Source organism: Heterodontus francisci, chromosome 15, assembly GCF_036365525.1.
Source record: "Heterodontus francisci isolate sHetFra1 chromosome 15, sHetFra1.hap1, whole genome shotgun sequence".
Lineage (NCBI taxonomy): Eukaryota > Metazoa > Chordata > Chondrichthyes > Heterodontiformes > Heterodontidae > Heterodontus > Heterodontus francisci.
In genome coordinates, this window is record NC_090385.1 from 81,948,184 (window position 1) to 81,968,596 (window position 20,413).

Here is a 20,413-nt window from a genome sequence, read left to right on the forward strand (position 1 = left end):
AAACTTTCTTTTTCTTTCTCAGCAGCTCATGCAGTTTTTAAGAGACTCCTCTCAAAGAAAAGAAACGTGACACTGGGGAAAGATGGCAGACAATGCATCCTATGAGTGCCCAGAGAAACCCTGGGATGGTGAGATGAACCTGTATGCAGTTGTCTACGGAATAATTGTCATTCCTGGCTTCTTTGGCAATAGCGTGGCCTTGTGGGTTTTAGTTGGAAACATCAAAAGGGAGAAAAAGGCAGTAATATTCATGACAAACTTAGCCATCGCTGACTTGGCACATGTATTATCCTTACCCCTGAGAATCTTTTACTACATAACTCATAGCTGGCCATTTGGAAAATTCATGTGCTTGTTCTGTTTCTACCTAAAGTTTCTCAATATGTACGCGAGCATCCTGTTTTTAGTTTGCATCAGCGTCCAGCGCTGTATATTCCTTATCCACCCCTTCAAATACAGTAGCTGGAGACGCAGGTACGATGTGGGCCTGAGTATGATTGGATGGGTTGTCGTCATCGCCATGTGCCTGCCATTCCCCATCATGCGGAACACAGGCACATTCAACAGCTCGCTATGTTTTGCGGATCTCCCCATGAAGGAAATTGACCTGAGTTCTTCCATAGTTATGCTCACAGCAGCAGAGCTCCTGGGCTTTGTGGGGCCCATCATCATCATCATTACCTGTACCTGGAAAACAAGACAGTCATTACAGGAGAACAGCACGGTGTCCAACAACCAAGGCGGAAAAAGGGCTTTAAAGCTGCTTTTGACATGTACGACTGTATTCCTAGTTTGCTTCGCCCCCTATCACATATTCTTCCTACTGAACCAACTGAGACAGTTACGCTTAATTGCGGACTGTGCTGTGCGGAAGAATATCCAGATCCTGCATTCAGTGACATTGTGTTTGGCCAGCATGAACGCCTGCTTCGACCCCTTCATTTACTATTTTGTTACTGCTGAGTTTAGAGAACAGCTGTCACGGACAGGAAGCTTCCTTGTGCGGAGTCGCCACTTGAGCAGAGAAAGCACCACGAGTCGGTAATCTCTGCCAGGTTCAGATGCTTCAGAGGGACAGACTGGGATTTGTCCATTCCACTGCTCTCTCTCATGACCAGTGAGCATTCTAGTTATTGTGTCAGAAATCATTGCAATGGCGCATCTTATGGCAAGTAATGTTTAGTGCGTCATTCATTTTCCAGCAATTTTCAATCCATTTTCTGCAAGCTACCAGAAACAGCAGTGATAGGGATCGCAGCAACCAGCATTAGTCTCCAGTAGTGTTTGACTGATTAGGTAGAAAGAGGTTTTTTACTTTTCTTAAGCTGTTTGTTATATGTATTCCCGCCCTGCTAAGAAAAGACTCAGAATGCTTTTTATACAACATTTATCCATCAGGACAAACATTTGCTTTGTAGCTTTCATTCAAACATCTGGACAATGATTGTGCTCAATTATTAACATACACAATATAGGATTACCTACACTTTTCTCAACAACATATTACAGCTCACAACCCACACAAAAATCTGGAAGCAAGGAGTCACTCATTCTGGTTGGAAAGTGATAGAAATAACAAGCAACAGCAATGATTTCCAAATCGAAAACAAATGAACTGGTGACTTTATCAGGGTATTAATGTGCCGTGTGTAGGCTTCAGGTTTTCTGCTTCAATTCATAAGAGCTCTAGACTGGTTCAATGCTGGCGATACTTGCAAGAAAGGAGGCCAGAATTGAGATGTTTGTAGCATTGTCAAGCACTTTACTCATTTATTGGAGCTTTTTAATTTCATAGTTGTGTTTAGGGTTAAATGCATCTCTACAATTGTAAGGAACCTTCCTCCAATTTGAAGGCAGACGGTTGTGGAAATGAAAATATTCGTGCAACAATCAAATGTTGCAGTAAACAGAAAATGTAGCTATTTCTTGCTACTGGTTAGCTGCCTCATTTTGCTGTCACCATTTTGCACCCGACACATGTTATTTCCAGCCTGATAGCTTCCAGTTGAGTTTAAACTGCAAGAAAATTACCACACACAAAAAAAGGTTCAAATCCGAACTGCCTCCTCCATTTAGATAGTAAAATTGTATATCATGCTCCAGATATTGCATGTTGTTACAGCAGAACATAGGAACAGGAATAGGCTATTCAGCCACTTGAGCTTGTCCCACCATTCAATTAGATCTACTTCTTAATTCTATTTATCATCCATTGCTCCATGTAGCCTGTGGTTCTGTGTTCCTCTCAGCTCCAGCCTGCCTCAATAGTTCCCTCTGCAATACAGTTAAACGGCAAGTCTACTTCCAATCATAGTTCTTTTCAGGTCTGTAACTGCTGCCACTATTTATTTCAAGAATTCATACCAATAACTGTTGGTAGCCTTAAAATGGTCATTAGCAGCAGAGTAATATAATGGACCTGATGATATAATGTTCCTGTTTAATATTGTTAAGCAGTGAAGTCTCTGATTTGCTGTAAACCACACCACATAATATATTCTGGTATATATTATATAGAAAAGGTTTAATTCTGCTATATTTTAGATATCACGCATGAAACATTTTTATTTAAAAAACGAAAGCCACTTGTTTCCACCTGATACTAATCTCGAGAAAAAAAGATGCTCTCCAATGGATGTCAGAATTGCTTACTTACAGCAATTAGTCCTTGTACTTTAAAGGAAATAGTTCAACTTACATGAAACCGCACATTACAATTACTGCTACTAAATTGCTGTCCACAGCTCGGCAGTGATGTTGGGGCCAAATGAATTCACTTCACTATTGTCAGTTCTCAACTAGCCGCTTTGTCACCTGTATTCCTTTCTGTGACAAGTCACTCTGTCTGTCCAGTGCTCCCTTTGGTCTTCCTTTATACACAAGGCCATGAAAAGCATTCCAGCTGTTTTCCTCCTTGACACTTGCCCAAACCATCGCAGTTATCTTTCTGTTGTCCCTTGTCCAAACCCTGTTTTATTGTATCATTCTTGATTGCTTCAACCTGGAATCCTCCCAGTATTCATGTCAACCAACTCATCTCTGTTGTTAGTGTCATTTGTTCAATTCTTTTCATGTTCCAATGCTCAGATCCGTGTAATAGAATAATTATTGCTTCATCAGTTAAATATCTTTAGCCTTCCATATCCTGCTTAATCTTCCAGAAGCAGCAGAAACAATTCCAATCCTTCTTATGATGTCTTTTCCATAACTCCATCCTCTGACATTAACCCACCAAGCCGTGATAATTCTTTTCCAGATGCACCTTAGCTGCAGAAAAATACATTGTGGATTGAATGCCATGGAAGGGCCATGAGTCTGTGAAATAAAAACAGTTTTAATTTCCCTGGCCTGTGACAATGAGAAGCAAACTTAAACAATTTGGTTGTTAGAGTAGCATCTTAAATATGTGATAAAATGATTTGATATGAAATTTCTGCACCACATTTAATGCAATTTTTAAATGCTTTTTTAAATTAAAAAAAGTAGCAAATGTTAAAGGGCTATTACCTTAGGGCAAAATAAACTATCGCCACGGTCAACACAGTATCTTATTATGGACTGTGAAGCTGTCAGAACTGGCCCCACCCAAACTTCCTCAACACACAAATTGTGACAGTTATTTGCCCAGTTGTGACATTTCTCTTAAGATTGTGACCTTTCTCGAGTTGTGGCATGTGAGAAGGGTAGGCAGTCCTGTTCTTTCGCTTAGATCTCTGCAAGGAACCACACTCTTACATTGGCAAAATAAAAAGCTATTCCTAGGTAATAAATATGTGAGCTACATCTTCCTTAGCAATTCAGTTCAAGTTTTTTAAGAGTTATCTATAAAAATGTCCCATGTCTAGTCTGTGACCTCCATTATTCAAGTGTCACTTTTCAAGTGTCACACAGGCACATATGCATATTTTAGTGTTACTTTAAAAAATAGAGAAAGCCAGCTATTTCCTACTGGTTTATTCTAACCTTGGGAAGAAACTGAGGATTTACAAGCAGCTGGCAATCTACAGAGAAACGACTCCAACAGAAATTATCTTTGAATTGACCTCAGTCTGCTGATTTATAGTAATAGGCTACTGCAGCCTTACAGGGATTGGTCAACATAACCACCATACAATCACAGCAGCATAATGTTACATGGTAGCATAGTCCAATCCTTAGGAAATGTGCATCCTCCGTGAGCAGCAACAAATATGCAATCACATTGCAGCATTAGCTCAATAAACAGTTAGAGAAAATAAATGAATCCATGCAGGGACCTTTCAGGAGAAGCAGTTCTATCCATAGGTCACCATTAATAAATTGACTATACACTCATCACGATGATGCCCTCAGCCAGCAATGGAAACACTGCTCAATTCAGGCAATTGTGGGTGTGTGTTAGACCAGTTGCAGAAATAAGCAAGAGGCTATTTCATTCCAGCTATATTGCACTTTTGTTCTATGTACCAATTTCTGCAATATGTCTGCAATATATTTCACGCGCAAAGAGATTCATTCATTGGAGTCACTATATTATTCCAAATGTAGTAAGGACAGATATATTTACTAATGTATGTCAGCAGTGTCCTGTACCTTTGCTGCTGATTTTGTGGCTTAAATTCCCCTGCAGTGCAACTGTGCAATGTTGATTTCCAATCATTACGTTACAGAATGTTAACAATCTGTTGTCTAAGCTGCCTATCTGCTGTATCCTGCTTACTTCATCCAACATACTTTATTGCTAAACTCTCTTATTGTTATCAAATGTTGTATCCTCTGACTCAACATGAGCATCACAGGAGATCTGCTGGTATAACTGAAAATCACACCAAGTATCAGCTGGCATTCTACTTGGGGAAACAGTGAGGGAGGTGATAGGGTGGGGAGAAGTGGCAGGGGGCGGGGGTGGGGGGGGTGAAAAACTGGCATCGGATTTCAGGCTCACCTCCTGTTGGTTGTTCAATGGCTGGATTTCTGGTGAAGGAAGTGGTAGGAGCTACAGGAAAGTAAGAAATGTTTTGTTATTCATGTTTGCAATAACATTCAGTTTTAACAGTGGGAATCAATACTTTGCTAGTCCAGTAATGGAAGAGATCAATATACAAATTTTAAGTAAACTTTTGTGAAGACCTGCTGGTGGGAATCAAAAACAGGAAATCAAGATAGCATTTGTTTACAATACATGGTTTCCTCATTAATGAGCAGTCAAAACTTTGCTCAAGGCAAGTTCTGTAAAAAAATTATTGCAAAAAGAAATGATATCTGTAGATGGCTGAATAGGATTTGGATACAAGCAGGCAGAGATCCAACCACCAAGGTAAACAATGTCTGTGTATTGGGGGCCAAGAGCACCACTGCAGCAAATCCAGATTTTGAAATGGGGAGAACAGGGGAACACCATTCATTCAATGGGAAAATTGGGCACACAGTACCCCTTTTATGCTCTGAAGAAGTGCAGGGAGTTCTCCCTGGTGTCCTGGCCAATATCTATCCCTCAACCAACATCACTAAAACATTGTTGAATGTGGAAACTTGCTGCGTGCAAATTGCTGTCTTCCTTATGTTGCAACTGTGACAACATTTCAAAAATAACTTAGTTGGCTCTAAAACACTATGGGTCATATTGAGGGCATAAATGGTGCTACATGAATATAGGTATTTCTTTCATGTACTCTTACAGCACAAAAGGAGGCCATTTGGCCCATCTTTGAAAGAGCTGTCCAACTAGTTCTACTCCCTCCCCCCATACTTCTCCAAATTTCTCCTTTTCAAGTACACATCCAATTCCATTTTGAAAGTTACTATTGAAATTACTTGCACCATCCTTTCAAGCATTCCAGATCAGAAAAACTTGCTGTGTAAAAGAATTTCTCCTCTTCTGCCCTCTGTTTCTTTTGTCAATTACCTTAAATCTATACTCTCTGGGAACCAAACCAATCATCATTGGAAATGTTGCTCCAGAGTGTAACTAGGGCTACTGATTTACAGTGATGGTACATGGGATTCTGAGATGTTAGTGTTATGGGAGGTGTCTCTGTTGTTTGGCCCACTAGTTTGTGGCATCTTCTTCTTCTTTGGCCTCTTTGTCTTGAGAGACAATGGGTAAGTGCCTAGAGGTGGTCAGTGATTGGTGAAGCAGCGCCTGGAGTGGCTATAAAGGCCAATTCTAGAGTGGCATCACACCAAGTCAAATTATGTTTTCAATCATATGGAACTCCTAAATTCTTAACGGTGTTTCGCAGATTATGTTCCATGATTCCATTTATTTTCCTGGGTTTTATAGCACCTTTATGATCTCAGGACATCCCAAAGCACTTTACAGCCAATGAAGTATTCTTGGAGTGTAGTCACTGTTGTAGGGAACACAGCAGCCAATTTGCACACAGCAAGATTCCACAAACAGCAATATGATAAAGACAAAATAATCTGGTAGATTAAGGGCTGAATATTGGCCAAGATACCAGGAGAGCTCCCCTGCTCTTCTTTGAGTAGTGCCATGGGATTTTTTATGCACAGCTGAGCGGGCAGACAGGGCCTTGGATTAACATTCCATCCAAAAGATGGCATCTGCAACAGTTAGCGCTCCCTCAGTACTGCACTGAAATGTCAGCCTAGATTTTTCTCTCCAGTCTCTGAAGTGTGGCTTGAAACCACAACCTTCTGACTCAGATGCAAGAGTTTTATTAACAGCCACAGGTGACACCAACTGTAAAATTTGGTAGTATGATATTCTTGTTGCAGATACTCGGCTATGACAAGTGTTTATGAAATACCGACACAGGGGTGTGGTTGCACATTTCACTGAAACCATTTTAACTAAGCTAATGGTTTTAAAACAAATGCTGGAGGCTAGTACAAAAAGTAGTTGTCAAGTGACTGTTCAGTGGGAAAGTATGTCTGTATCGCTGCTTCATGAAAGCTGTCTGCTGTAATAAATGCTGATTGTACTTGACACACACAAAAAGCTCTTCAGTTGATTTATTTGCCACTGTTAGGCTGCTGAAATTCATGAGCCATGTTATCATCTGAAATCTGAATGCATTCATACCAAACTCCTCTCCGCACTATTTTAACAGAGGCCACAGCCTGTTTATTTAAACATTTCCAATAAAATAACAGACATTTAATGCACACTTCAACATTTATATGATCTGCCACCAAGAACAGAAGTTTGGTTCAGGCCTTCACTATTTTACAGTTGTTCTAGAATATCCTATCTGTGCTTAGATAGTGAACATACAATTCCATTTCAGTCAAAAAGGTTAACAAAAAAGAAAATGAGCACAAATTCAGAATGTTTTTGTTTCTGTTTTTTTCTCCTTTTGTCACCAATGCTGTACCATGAGCTCTATTAATTATTTGGTAATGCATTGCCATTACTTGGCTCCTTATTTTGTATGGAACATCACTATAGTGGATATCTGTAAAGAAATATGCAGGATGGCATCAATCCTGTGGACGTAGACTCTTACAGCGCAGAGGGAGGTCATTCAGCTCATCTTGTCTATGCCAGTTCTTTGAAAGAATTATCCAATTAGTCCCACTCCCCTGCTCTTTCGCCATAGCCCAGCAATTTGTTTCCTTTGCAGGTATTTATCCAATTCACTTTCGAAAGTTACCATTGAATCTGCTTCTGTCACCCTTTCCAACAATGCATTCCCAATCACAATATCTCATGGAGTGAAAAATGTTCTCATTTCCCTCCTGGCTTTTTTGCCAATTACCTTAACTCTGTTCCCTTTGGCACCCAACCACCTACCAGTAGAAACAGTTTCTCTCTAAATACTCTATCAAAGTCACTCATAAATTTAAACACCTCTATTACATGTTCCCTTAACCATTTTTGCTCGAAAAAGAACAATCCCTGTTTCTGTAGTCTCTTCACATAGCTGAACTATGTATGATGATTTACAATATTTAATTTATAGTTATGAATTAGGACATGTCATCACTCAACAGCTTGCTCCCATAATCTTAATTGTAGTGCATCACTACACTCTGTGAGACGGGTTAGTCATTCACTGTGTCATGAAGACCCCCAGCTGCCACGAATGAGGCATATTAATTTCATCAAATAAACATTAATTTTTAAACTGTTGCTGGACTGAAGAGATGAATTGTTTAAAGAGATCAGCAGTGGCTGGAAACATTTGTATTCTACGAGACAGTTGCCTGGAGAGACAATGGAACTGCTCCCCCAGCCAATTAACCCAAATGGATTTTGATCATCAGTTATTGAATGTGGAACAAGCCAGCATTCCATTCCCACACCCCGCACCCTCAAACAAAACTAGTCACATGACTAACCTGCTGGCCCAGGATTTTTGAATTGTGTTCACAGGACAGTTTTGAAGACAGAGACTGCTTTGAAGACAAAACAGAAGGAAGGTCTCTCTCCCTGGCTTTCTCTTTCTCTAGTGAATTTCCAAATCCACTGAAGCCACTTAAAACTCAAGAGAGAAGACTCCTACATCGAAACAAGTTTGAAAGCGTGCACCATGCCCCAATGAAATAGCAAGATTTAACTGCAAACACTCTACACTGAACTCAAAGGACAGTAAATGAACCCCAGCTATTGCTTCAAATTTTTCTCTTTTATTTTTACTCCTTTTCTGTCTCTGTCTGTGTGTGTGTTTATCACGTATGCATGCTAGCATGGTCGCGCTGCATATTCGTAGTACTTTTAACCAAATTAGAGTTTTAAGGTTAATACACTTACACCTTTCTTGTTTAAATCTAAAAATACCTGTCTGGTTGATTTCTTTGCCTTACAAGATTCACTGAAGGGGAGCTAAAAACACGGTGTTTTAAAAATTAAACCCTGTTTCGGTCAAACCAGGCAAAGGCTAAGAGGGAACCCCTAGACCCCTTTTCTCATCTGGTCGTAACAACTGCCTAATCTGACTGGACCACATAATGCGCTGTCGGGTTCTGTTCTTGTTTGCTATAACTGCCCACTTTTCCAGGATCATCCTGGAATGCAAAGGTAACTTCCAGCTTCTTTTCTGCACTGCAAACCATCTTCCTAAACCCCTTACCCCATCTCCTCCACCCTCACCTCCAACAAGTGCGAGAAGTTTCATGGACTACTTTGTCACTAGCATCGAGACCATTTGATCAGTTGCCTCTGCTACTTCTTCCAATAGCCCACCAGAACAAACTTCTTCCAATGTTCCCCCAACCACACTCCCCACCCTAGCCCTGATCTTGTACCTTTCTCTAGTTTCTCTCCTATTTCCCCTCATGCCCTCCCTGAGCTCAGCTTGTTCATGCGACCCACCTCCTGCTCCCTCGACCCTATTCCCACTAAATTGCTGATCACCCAACCTCTCCTGCTTCCCATATTAGCTTCTATTGTTAACGGTTATCTCTCTTCAGATTCTGTCCCAATCTCCTTTAAGTCTGTCATTATCACCTCTCTCAAAAAAAAGACCCTTGACCCCACCTTCCTTGTAAACTACCACCCCATCTCCAACCTTCCTTTTCTCGCCAAAGTTCTTGAACATGTCGTTGCCTTCAAAATCCCTGCCCATCTTTCTGGGAGGTCCATGTTTGAATCCCTCCAATCAGTTTTCTGCCCATGTCACAGTACTGGATTAACTCTTATCGGTCACAAAAGATATCCTGTGTGACTGTGACAAAGGTGGGAAAGGTGTTTACAGAGAAATGACCCCTCCTCATCCCTCTCAACCTGTCTGCAGCCTTTGACATGGTTGACCACACCGACCTTCTCCAACGCTTCTCCACTGTGTTATGACCGAGGGGAGGAATGCACAGTCGTTTCTAGTTCCACTTCTCCACAGGTCACAACATATATTGAAATGTTTACCCAGATACCAATGCAGTCAATCATATACTCTTTATCCCAGAATAAAATACACCAACAAGGTTTCTTTAATAAACAATAAAATTATCAGTTTATTATAAAACAAGTCCTGGAACAGTAACAAAGCAAAGCATTAACACACAGATTGAAAGAAAGAAATTCCCTTTTTACCTTAGCCCTCCCCACACACGCACACACTGGTTAACTGAAATATGAAGAGATTTTCTCTTCAGAGCTCTGTTACCAAAAAAAACAGAAAAAAAATATTTTGGCCCAATACTTGCTAATTCTTGAAGAAAAAAAAAGAAGATATGGAAAGATGTCAGATGTCCTTTTTTTTGTCTGGCGTCCGGGTATGAGGTGACGGGTTAGTGGGATCTTCTTCAGGAGCAATTCGCTCAGGCGGCGTCGAGGATTTATCCGGCAGGTTTTTCCAGCATCTCAGGAGAAATGTGGTAACAGGGGTTTCAAGCAGGCCTTTCAGGAGGAATGCAGCATAAATTGCTCTATTTCTCACTCTCCATTCTGAAAGCTTTTCAAAGAGATGGAAAATGTGTTGAGTTGGGGTTTTGTCCTTGGCAGGTTGATTTTTTCAACTTCTCTTCCAAATACTGTCCACACCCCAACTGACTGTCCGAAGCAAAACCAAAACAATATCTCAAGAGTCAAGCCTCCTGACACCTATAAATCTTGACCTGTCATTTCTCTGTAAACACCTTTCCCAGGTGGCTGGGATTGATCTCACCTGATTCAATTCTTATCTATCTAATCACAGCCAGAGCATCACTTGCAATAGCTTCTCTTCCTGCTCTAGCACTGTTACTTCTGGTGTCCCCCAACGATCTATCCTTGCCCCCCTCCTATTTCTCGTCTACATGCTGTCCCTCAGGGACATCATCTAAAAGGACAGGGCTAGTTTTAGTACGTTGACAACACTCAGCACTACCTCACCACCCCCTCTCTCGACTCCTCCACTGTTGCTAAATTATCAGACTGCTTTTCTGAAATCTAGTACTGGATGAGCAGAAATGATCTCCCATTAAATACTGGGGAGATGGAAGCCTTTGTATTCAGTTCCCAATCCAAACTCCATTCCCTAGCTACCAACTCCATCCCTCTCCCTGGCAACTACCTGAGACTAAACCAGACTCTTTGCTACCTTGGTGCCAAATTTGACCCAGAGGTAACGGTGTTGGAGCAAGAAGAGAAGCTACTGCAAGTGATGCTTGGCTGCAATTAAAAAGATAAGAATTGAACCAGGTGAGATCAATCCCACCCACCTGGGAAAGGTGTTTACAGAGAAATGACAGGTCAAGATTTATAGGGGTCAGGAGGCTTGACTCTTGAGATATTGTTTTGGTTTCGCTTCAGACAGTCAGTTGGGGTATGGACAGTGTTTTGAAAAGTTCTTATCCAAACCATCACTAAGACTGCCTATTTTCACCTCTGTAACATCTCTTGAATTCACTCTGTCTTAGCTGATTTGCTGCTGAACCCTGATTCATGCCTTTGTTATCTCTAGACTTGACTATTCCAGTGCATTCCTGGCTGGCCCCCTACATTCTCCTCTTCATAAACCTGAGGTCATCTGCTGCCCATGACCTTGCTTGCACTAAGTCCCATTCACCGATCACGTTTGTGCTCCCTGACCTACATGGCTCCCAATCAAGCGACGCTTTGGTTTTAAAATTCGCATCCTTAGGGCTGGATGGGGCAGGAGCGGCAACGGCGAGAACAAGGCAGCCATCCCCCACGGGACCCGCACTGTTGTGCCAACCTGATTATGAGGTGGGTGGCAACTATACATATTCACAGAAGCCAGCCCCCAATCACATGGCGGCAGGTGATGGCATCCTTTTTAAAAGGCTGCCAACACTGCAAATACTATACCATAACACAGAGTTCACCCCTTCCGCCCCGTTACCATCAGAGTGCAGAGTTCACCCCTTACCCCCCATAGCCAAGAGAGTGAAGAGTTCACCCCTTACCCCCCAGAATCATCAGAGTGCAGAGTTCACCCCTTAACCCCCACAATCAACAGAGTGCAGAGTTCACCCCTTACCCCCCATAATCATCAGAGTGCAGTGTTCACCCCTTACCCCCCATAATCAACAGAGTGAAGAGTTCACCCCTGACACCCCATAATCAACCGAGTGAAGAGTTCACCCCTTACCCCCCATAATCAACAGAGTGAAGAGTTCACGCCTTACCCACCATAATCAACAGAGTGAGGAGTTCACCCCTTACCCCCCATAGCCAACAGAGTGAAGAGTTCACCCCTTCCCCCCATAGCCAACAGAGTGCAGAGTTCACCCCTTACCCCCCATAATCAAAAGAGTGAAGAGTTCACCCCTTACCCCCCATAATCATCAGAGTGCAGAGTTCACCCCTTACCCCCCATAATCAACAGAGTGCAGAATCCACCCCTTACCCCCCATAATCATCTGAGTGCAGAGTTCACCCCTTACCCCCCATAATCAACAGAGTGAAGTGTTCACCACTTACCCCCCATAATCAACAGAGTGAAGAGTTCACCCCTTACCCCCCATAAACAACAGAGTGAAGAGTTCACACCTTACCCCCCATAATCAACAAGGTGCAGAGTTCACCCCTTCCCCCCCATAATCAACAGAGTGAAGAGTTCACCCCTTACCTCACATAATCAACAGAGTGAAGAGTTCACCCCTTACCCCACATAATCAACAATGCAGAGTTCACACCTTACCCCCCATAATCAACAGAGTGAAGAGTTCACCCCTTACCCCCCATAATCATCAGAGTGAAGAGTTCACCCCTTACCCCCCATAATCAACAGAGTGAAGAGTTCACCCCTTACCCCCCATAATCAACAGAGTGAAGAGTTCACCCCTTACCCCCCATAATCAGCAGAGCGAAGAGTTCACCCCTTACCCCCCATAATCAAGAGAGTGAAGAGTTCACCCCTTACCCCCCATAGCCAACAGAGTGAAGAGTTCACCGCTTACCCCCCATAGCCAACAGAGTACAGAGTTCACCCCTTACCCCCCATAATCAACAGAGTGCAGAGTTCACCCATTACCCCCCATAATCATCAGAGTGCAGAATTCACCCCTTACCCCCCATAATCAACAGAGTGAAGTGTTCACCCCTTACCCCCCATAATCAACAGAGTACAGAGTTCACCCCTTACCCCCCATAATCATCTGAGTGCAGAGTTCACCCCTTACACCACATAATCAACAGAGTGAAGTGTTCACCCCTTACCCCCCATAATCAACAGAGTGAAGAGTTCACCCCTTACCCCCCATAAACAACAGAGTGAAGAGTTCACCCCTTACCCCCCATAATCAACAGAGTGAAGACTTCACCCCTTACCCCCATAGACAACAGAGTGAAGAGTTCACCCCTTCCCCCCCCATAGCCAACAGAGTGAAGAGTTCACCCCTTACCCCCCATAGCCAACAGTGCAGAGTTCACCCCTTACCCCCCATAATCAACAGAGTCAAGAGTTCACCCCTTACCCCACATAATCAACAGAGTGAAGAGTTCACCCCTTACACCCCATAATCATCAGAGTGCAGAGTTCACCCCTTACCCCCCCCCCCATAATCAACAGAGTGAAGAGTTCACCCCTTACCCAACATAATCAACAGAGTGAAGAGTTCACCCCTTACCCCCCAAAAACAACAGAGTGAAGAGTTCACCCCTTACCCCCCATAATCAACAGTGAAGAGTTCACCCCTACTCCCCATAATCAACAGAGTGGAGTTCACCCCTTACCCCCATAATCAACAGAGTGAACAGTTCACCCCTTACCCCCCATAATCAACAGAGTGAAGAGTTCACCCCTTACCCCCCATAGCCAACAGAGTGAAGAGTTCACCCCTTACCCCCCATAATCAAGAGAGTGAAGAGTTCACCCCTCACCCCCCATAGCCAACAGAGTGACGAGTTCACCCCTTACCCCCCACAGCCAACAGAGTGCAGAGTTCACCCCGTACCCCCCATAATCAACAGAGTGCAGAGTTCACCCATTCCCCCCCATAATCATCAGAGTGCAGAATTCACCCCTTACCCCCCATAATCAACAGAGTGCAGAGTTCACCCCTTACCCCCCATAATCATCTGAGTGCAGAGTTCACCCCTTACCCCCCATAATCAACAGAGTGAAGTGTTCACGCCTTACACCCCAAAATCAACAGAGTGCAGAGTTCACCCCTTACCCCCTCCCATAATCATCTGAGTGAAGAGTTCACCCCTTACCCCCATAATCAACAGAGTGAAGAGTTCACCCCTTACCCCCCATAATCAACAGAGTGAAGAGTTCACCCCTTGCCCCCCATAGCCAACAGAGTGAAGAGTTCACCCCTTACCCCCCATAATCAACAGAGTGGAGTTCACACCTTGAACCCCATAATCAACAGAGTGAAGAGTTCACCCCTTACCCCCCATAATCAACAGAGTGAAGTGTTCACCCATACCCCCCATAATCAACAGAGTGAAGAGTTCACCCCTTATCCCACATAATCAACAGAGTGAAGAGTTCACCCCTTACCCCCCATAATCAACAGATTGGAGTTCACACCTTGCACCCCATAATCAACAGAGTGACGAGTTCACCCCTTACCCCCCATAATCAACAGAGTGAAGTGTTCACCCCTTACCCCCCATCATCAACAGAGTGAAGAGTTCACCCCTTATCCCACATAATCAACAGAGTGAAGAGTTCACTCCTTACCCCCCATAATCAACAGAGTGAAGAGTTCACCCCTTACCTCACATAATCAACAGAGTGCAGAGTTCTCCCCTTACCCCCCATAATCAACAGAGTGCAGAGTTCACCCCTTACCCCCATAATCATCAGAGTGAAGTGTTCACCCCTTACCCCCCATAATCAACAGAGTGAAGAGTTCACCCCTGACCCCCCATAAACAACAGAGTGAAGAGTTCACCCCTTACCCCCCATAATCAACAGAGTGAAGAGTTCACCCCTTACCCCCCATAATCAACTGAGTGCAGAGTTCACCCCTTCCCCCCCATAGCCAAAAGAGTGCAGAGTTCACCCCTTACCCCCCAGACTCAACAGAGTGAAGAGTTCACCCCTTACCCAACATAATCAACAGGGTGAAGATTTCACCCCTTACCCCGCAAAAACAACAGAGTGAAGAGTTCACCCCTTACCCCCCATAGTCAACAGTGAAGAGTTCACCCCTACTCCCCATAATCGACAGAGTGGAGTTCACCCCTTACCCCCATAATCAACAGAGTGAACAGTTCACCCCTTACCCCCCATAATCAACAGAGTGAAGTGTTCACCCCTTACCCCACATAATCAACAGAGTGAAGAGTTCACCCCTTACCCCCATAATCAACAGAGTGAAGTGTTCACCCCTTCCCCCCAGAATCAACAGAGTGAAGAGTTCACCCCTTACCCCCCATAGCCAACAGAGTGAAGAGTTCACCCCTTACCCCACATAATCAACAGAGTGAAGAGTTCACCCCTTACCCCCAGAATCAACAGAGTGAAGAGTTCACCCCTTACCCCCCATAGTCAATAGAGTGAAGAGTTCACCCCTTGCCCCCCATAGCCAACAGAGTGAAGAGTTCACACCTTACCCCCCATAATCAACAGAGTGGAGTTCACACCTTGCACCCCATAATCAACAGAGTGAAGAGTTCACCCCTTACCCCCCATAATCAACAGAGTGAAGTGTTCACCCCTTACCCCCCATAATCAACAGAGTGAATAGTTCACCCCTTATCCCACATAATCAACAGAGTGAAGAGTTCACCCCTTACCCCCCATAATCAACAGAGTGGAGTTCACACCTTGCACCCCATAATCAACAGAGTGAAGAGTTCACCCCTTACCCCCCATAATCAACAGAGTGAAGTGTTCACCCCTTACCCCCCATAATCAACAGAGTGAAGAGTTCACCCCTTATCCCACATAATCAACAGAGTGAAGAGTTCACCCCTTACCCCCCATAATCAACAGAGTGAAGAGTTCACCACTTACCTCACATAATCAACAGAGTGCAGAGTTCTCCCCTTACCCCCCATAATCAACAGAGTGCAGAGTTCACCCCTTACCCCCCATAATCAACAGAGTGAAGTGTTCACCCCTTACCCCCCATAATCAACAGAGTGAAGAGTTCACCCCTGACCCCCCATAAACAACAGAGTGAAGAGTTCACCCCTTACCCCCCATAATCAACAGAGTGAAGAGTTCACCCCTTACCCCCCATAATCAAATGAGTGCAGAGTTCACCCCTTCCCCCCCATAGCCAAAAGAGTGCAGAGTTCACCCCTTACCCCCCATAATCAACAGAGTGAAGAGTTCACCCCTTACCCAACATAATCAACAGGGTGAAGAGTTCACCCCTTACCCCGCAAAAACAACAGAGTGAAGAGTTCACCCCTTACCCAACATAATCAACAGGGTGAAGAGTTCACCCCTTACCCCGCAAAAACAACAGAGTGAAGAGTTCACCCCTTACCCCCCATAATCAACAGAGTGAAGAGTTCACCACTTACCTCACATAATCAACAGAGTGCAGAGTTCTCCCCTTACTCCCCAGAATCGACAGAGTGGAGTTCACCCCTTACCCCCATAATCAACAGAGTGCAGAGTTCACCCCTTACCCCCCATAATCAACAGAGTGAAGTGTTCACCCCTTCCCCCCCATAATCAACAGAGTGAAGAGTTCACCCCTGACCCCCCACAAACAACAGAGTGAAGAGTTCACCCCTTACCCCCCATAATCAACAGAGTGAAGAGTTCACCCCTTACCCCCCATAATCAACTGAGTGCAGAGTTCACCCCTTCCCCCCCATAGCCAAAAGAGTGCAGAGTTCACCCCTTACCCCCCATAATCAACAGAGTGAAGAGTTCACCCCTTACCCAACATAATCAACAGGGTGAAGAGTTCACCCCTTACCCCGCAAAAACAACAGAGTGAAGAGTTCACCCCTTACCCCCCATAGTCAACAGTGAAGAGTTCACCCCTACTCCCCATAATCGACAGAGTGGAGTTCACCCCTTACCCCCATAATCAACAGAGTGAACAGTTCACCCCTTACCCCCCATAATCAACAGAGTGAAGTGTTCACCCCTTACCCCACATAATCAACAGAGTGAAGAGTTCACCCCTTACCCCCATAATCAACAGAGTGAAGAGTTCACCCCTTCCCCCCATAATCAACAGAGTGAAGAGTTCACCCCTTACCCCCCATAGCCAACAGAGTGAAGAGTTCACCCCTTACCCCACATAATCAACAGAGTGAAGAGTTCACCCCTTACCCCCATAATCAATAGAGTGAAGAGTTCACACCTTGCCCCCCATAGCCAACAGAGTGAAGAGTTCACCCCTTACCCCCCATAATCAACAGAGTGGAGTTCACACCTTGCACCCCATAATCAACAGAGTGAAGAGTTCACCCCTTACCCCCCATAATCAACAGAGTGAAGTGTTCACCCCTTACCCCCCATAATCAACTGTGTGAAGAGTTCACCCCTTATCCCACATAATCAACAGAGTGAAGAGTTCACCCCTTACCCCCCATAGTCAACAGTGAAGAGTTCACCCCTACTCCCCATAATCGACAGAGTGGAGTTCACCCCTTACCCCCATAATCAACAGAGTGAACAGTTCACCCCTTACCCCCCATAATCAACAGAGTGCAGAGTTCACCCCTTACCCCCCATAATCAACAGAGTGAAGTGTTCACCCCTTACCCCCCATAATCAACAGAGTGAAGAGTTCACCCCTGACCCCCCATAAACAACGGAGTGAAGAGTTCACCCCTTACCCCCCATAATCAACAGAGTGAAGAGTTCACCCCTTACCCCCCATAATCAACTGAGTGCAGAGTTCACCCCTTCCCCCCCATAGCCAAAAGAGTGCAGAGTTCACCCCTTACCCCCCATAATCAACAGAGTGAAGAGTTCACCCCTTACCCAACATAATCAACAGGGTGAAGAGTTCACCCCTTACCCCGCAAAAACAACAGAGTGAAGAGTTCACCCCTTACCCCCCATAGTCAACAGTGAAGAGTTCACCCCTACTCCCCATAATCGACAGAGTGGAGTTCACCCCTTACCCCCATAATCAACAGAGTGCAGAGTTCACCCCTTACCCCCCATAATCAACAGAGTGAAGTGTTCACCCCTTACCCCCCATAATCAACAGAGTGAAGAGTTCACCCCTGACCCCCCACAAACAACAGAGTGAAGAGTTCACCCCTTACCCCCCATAATCAACAGAGTGAAGAGTTCACCCCTTACCCCCCATAATCAACTGAGTGCAGAGTTCACCCCTTCCCCCCCATAGCCAAAAGAGTGCAGAGTTCACCCCTTACCCCCCATAATCAACAGAGTGAAGAGTTCACCCCTTACCCAACATAATCAACAGGGTGAAGAGTTCACCACTTACCCCGCAAAAACAACAGAGTGAAGAGTTCACCCCTTACCCCCCATAGTCAACAGTGAAGAGTTCACCCCTACTCCCCATAATCGACAGAGTGGAGTTCACCCCTTACCCCCATAATCAACAGAGTGAACAGTTCACCCCTTACCCCCCATAATCAACAGAGTGAAGTGTTCACCCCTTACCCCACATAATCAACAGAGTGAAGAGTTCACCCCTTACCCCCATAATCAACAGAGTGAAGAGTTCACCCCTTCCCCCCATAATCAACAGAGTGAAGAGTTCACCCCTTACCCCCCATAGCCAACAGAGTGAAGAGTTCACCCCTTACCCCACATAATCAACAGAGTGAAGAGTTCACCCCTTGCCCCCATAATCAATAGAGTGAAGAGTTCACCCCTTGCCCCCCATAGCCAACAGAGTGAAGAGTTCACCCCTTACCCCCCATAATCAACAGAGTGGAGTTCACACCTTGCACCCCATAATCAACAGAGTGAAGAGTTCACCCCTTACCCCCCATAATCAACAGACTGAAGTGTTCACCCCTTACCCCCCATAATCAACTGTGTGAAGAGTTCACCCCATATCCCACATAATCAACAGAGTGAAGAGTTCACCCCTTACCCCCCATAATCAACAGAGTGAAGAGTTCACCCCTTACCCCCCATAATCAACAGAGTGAAGAGTTCACCCCTTACCCCCCATAAACAACAGAGTGAAGAGTTCACCCCTTACCCCCCATAATCATCTGAGTGCAGAGTTCACCCCTTACCCCCCATAATCAACAGAGTGAAGTGTTCACCCCTTACCCCCCATAATCAACAGAGTGAAGAGTTCACCCCTTTCCCCCCATAAACAACAGAGTGAAGAGTTCACCCCTTACCCCCCATAATCAACAGAGTGAAGAGTTCACCCCTGACCCCCCATAATCAACAGAGTGAAGTGTTCACCCCTTACCCCCCATAATCAACAGAGTGAAGAGTTCACCCCTTATCCCCCATAATCAACAGAGTGAAGAGTTCACCCCTTACCCCCCATAATCAACAGAGTGAAGTGTTCACCCCTTACCCCCCATAATCAACTGTGTGAAGAGTTCACCCCATATCCCACATAATCAACAGAGTGAAGAGTTCACCCCTTACCCCCCATAATCAACAGAGTGAAGAGTTCACCCCTTACCCCCCATAATCAACAGAGTGAAGAGTTCACCCCTTACCCCCCATAAACAACAGAGTGAAGAGTTCACCCCTTACCCCCCATAATCATCTGAGTGCAGAGTTCACCCCTTACCCCCCATAATCAACAGAGTGAAGTGTTCACCCCTTACCCCCCATAATTAACAGAGTGAAGAGTTCACCCCTTTCCCCCCATAAACAACAGAGTGAAGAGTTCACCCCTTACCCCCCATAATCAACAGAGTGAAGAGTTCACCCCTGACCCCCCATAATCAACAGAGTGAAGTGTTCACCCCTTACCCCCCATAATCAACAGAGTGAATAGTTCACCCCTTATCCCCCATAATCAACAGAGTGAAGAGTTCACACCTTACCTCACATAATCAACAGAGTGCAGAGTTCTCCCCTTACCCCCCATAATCAAAAGAGTGCAGAGTTCTCCCCTTACCCCCCATAATCATCTGAGTGCAGAGTTCACCCCTTACCCCCCATAATCATCTGAGTGCAGAGTTCACCCATTACCCCCCATAATCAACAGAGTGAAGTGTTCACCCCTTACCCCCCATAATCAACAGAGTGAAGAGTTCACCCCTTACCCCCCATAAACAACAGAGTGAAGAGTTCACCCCTTACCCCCCATGATCAACAGAGTGAAGAGTTCACCCCTTACCCCCCATAATCAACTGAGTGCAGAGTTCACCCCTTCACCCCCATAGCCAAAAGAGTGCAGAGTTCACCCCTTACCCCCCATAATCAACAGAGTGAAGAATTCACCCCTTACCTCACATAATCAACAGAGTGAAGAGTTCACCCATTACCCCCCATCATCAACTGAGTGAAGAGTTCACCCCTTACCCCCCATAATCAACAGAGTGAAGAGTTCACCCCTTACCCAACATAATCAACAGAGTGAAGAGTTCACCCCTTACCCCCCAAAAACAACAGAGTGAAGAGTTCACCCCTTTCCCCCCATAATCAACAGTGAAGAGTTCACCCATACTCCCCATAATCAACAGAGTGGAGTT

General features: G+C 44.7%; 2 protein-coding genes across 9 annotated transcripts in view; both read left to right on the plus strand.

Annotated features, from left to right (window-relative positions):
• Positions 1-6,931, plus strand: part of p2ry10 (P2Y receptor family member 10) — a 93,523-nt gene extending 86,592 nt beyond the window's left edge. For 4 of the 8 annotated variants that reach the window (XM_068047753.1, XM_068047750.1, XM_068047751.1 and 1 more), the window contains one exon: positions 23-6,931. In XM_068047753.1, the coding sequence (XP_067903854.1) occupies positions 83-1,045 (963 nt within the window). In that variant the 5' untranslated portion in view covers positions 23-82 and the 3' untranslated portion in view covers positions 1,046-6,931. The remainder of the gene's footprint in view (positions 1-22) is intronic. The other 4 variants (XM_068047754.1, XM_068047752.1, XM_068047755.1 and 1 more) reach the window with 1 other exon arrangement.
• LOC137377435 (uncharacterized) overlaps positions 5,990-20,413 on the plus strand; it is a 256,326-nt gene continuing 241,902 nt past the window's right edge. The window contains exons 1-5 of the mRNA XM_068047013.1: positions 5,990-6,081; positions 6,761-6,870; positions 10,906-11,024; positions 11,177-11,189; positions 11,328-11,593. Coding sequence (XP_067903114.1) covers positions 5,990-6,081; positions 6,761-6,870; positions 10,906-11,024; positions 11,177-11,189; positions 11,328-11,593 — 600 coding nt within the window. The remainder of the gene's footprint in view (positions 6,082-6,760; positions 6,871-10,905; positions 11,025-11,176; positions 11,190-11,327; positions 11,594-20,413) is intronic.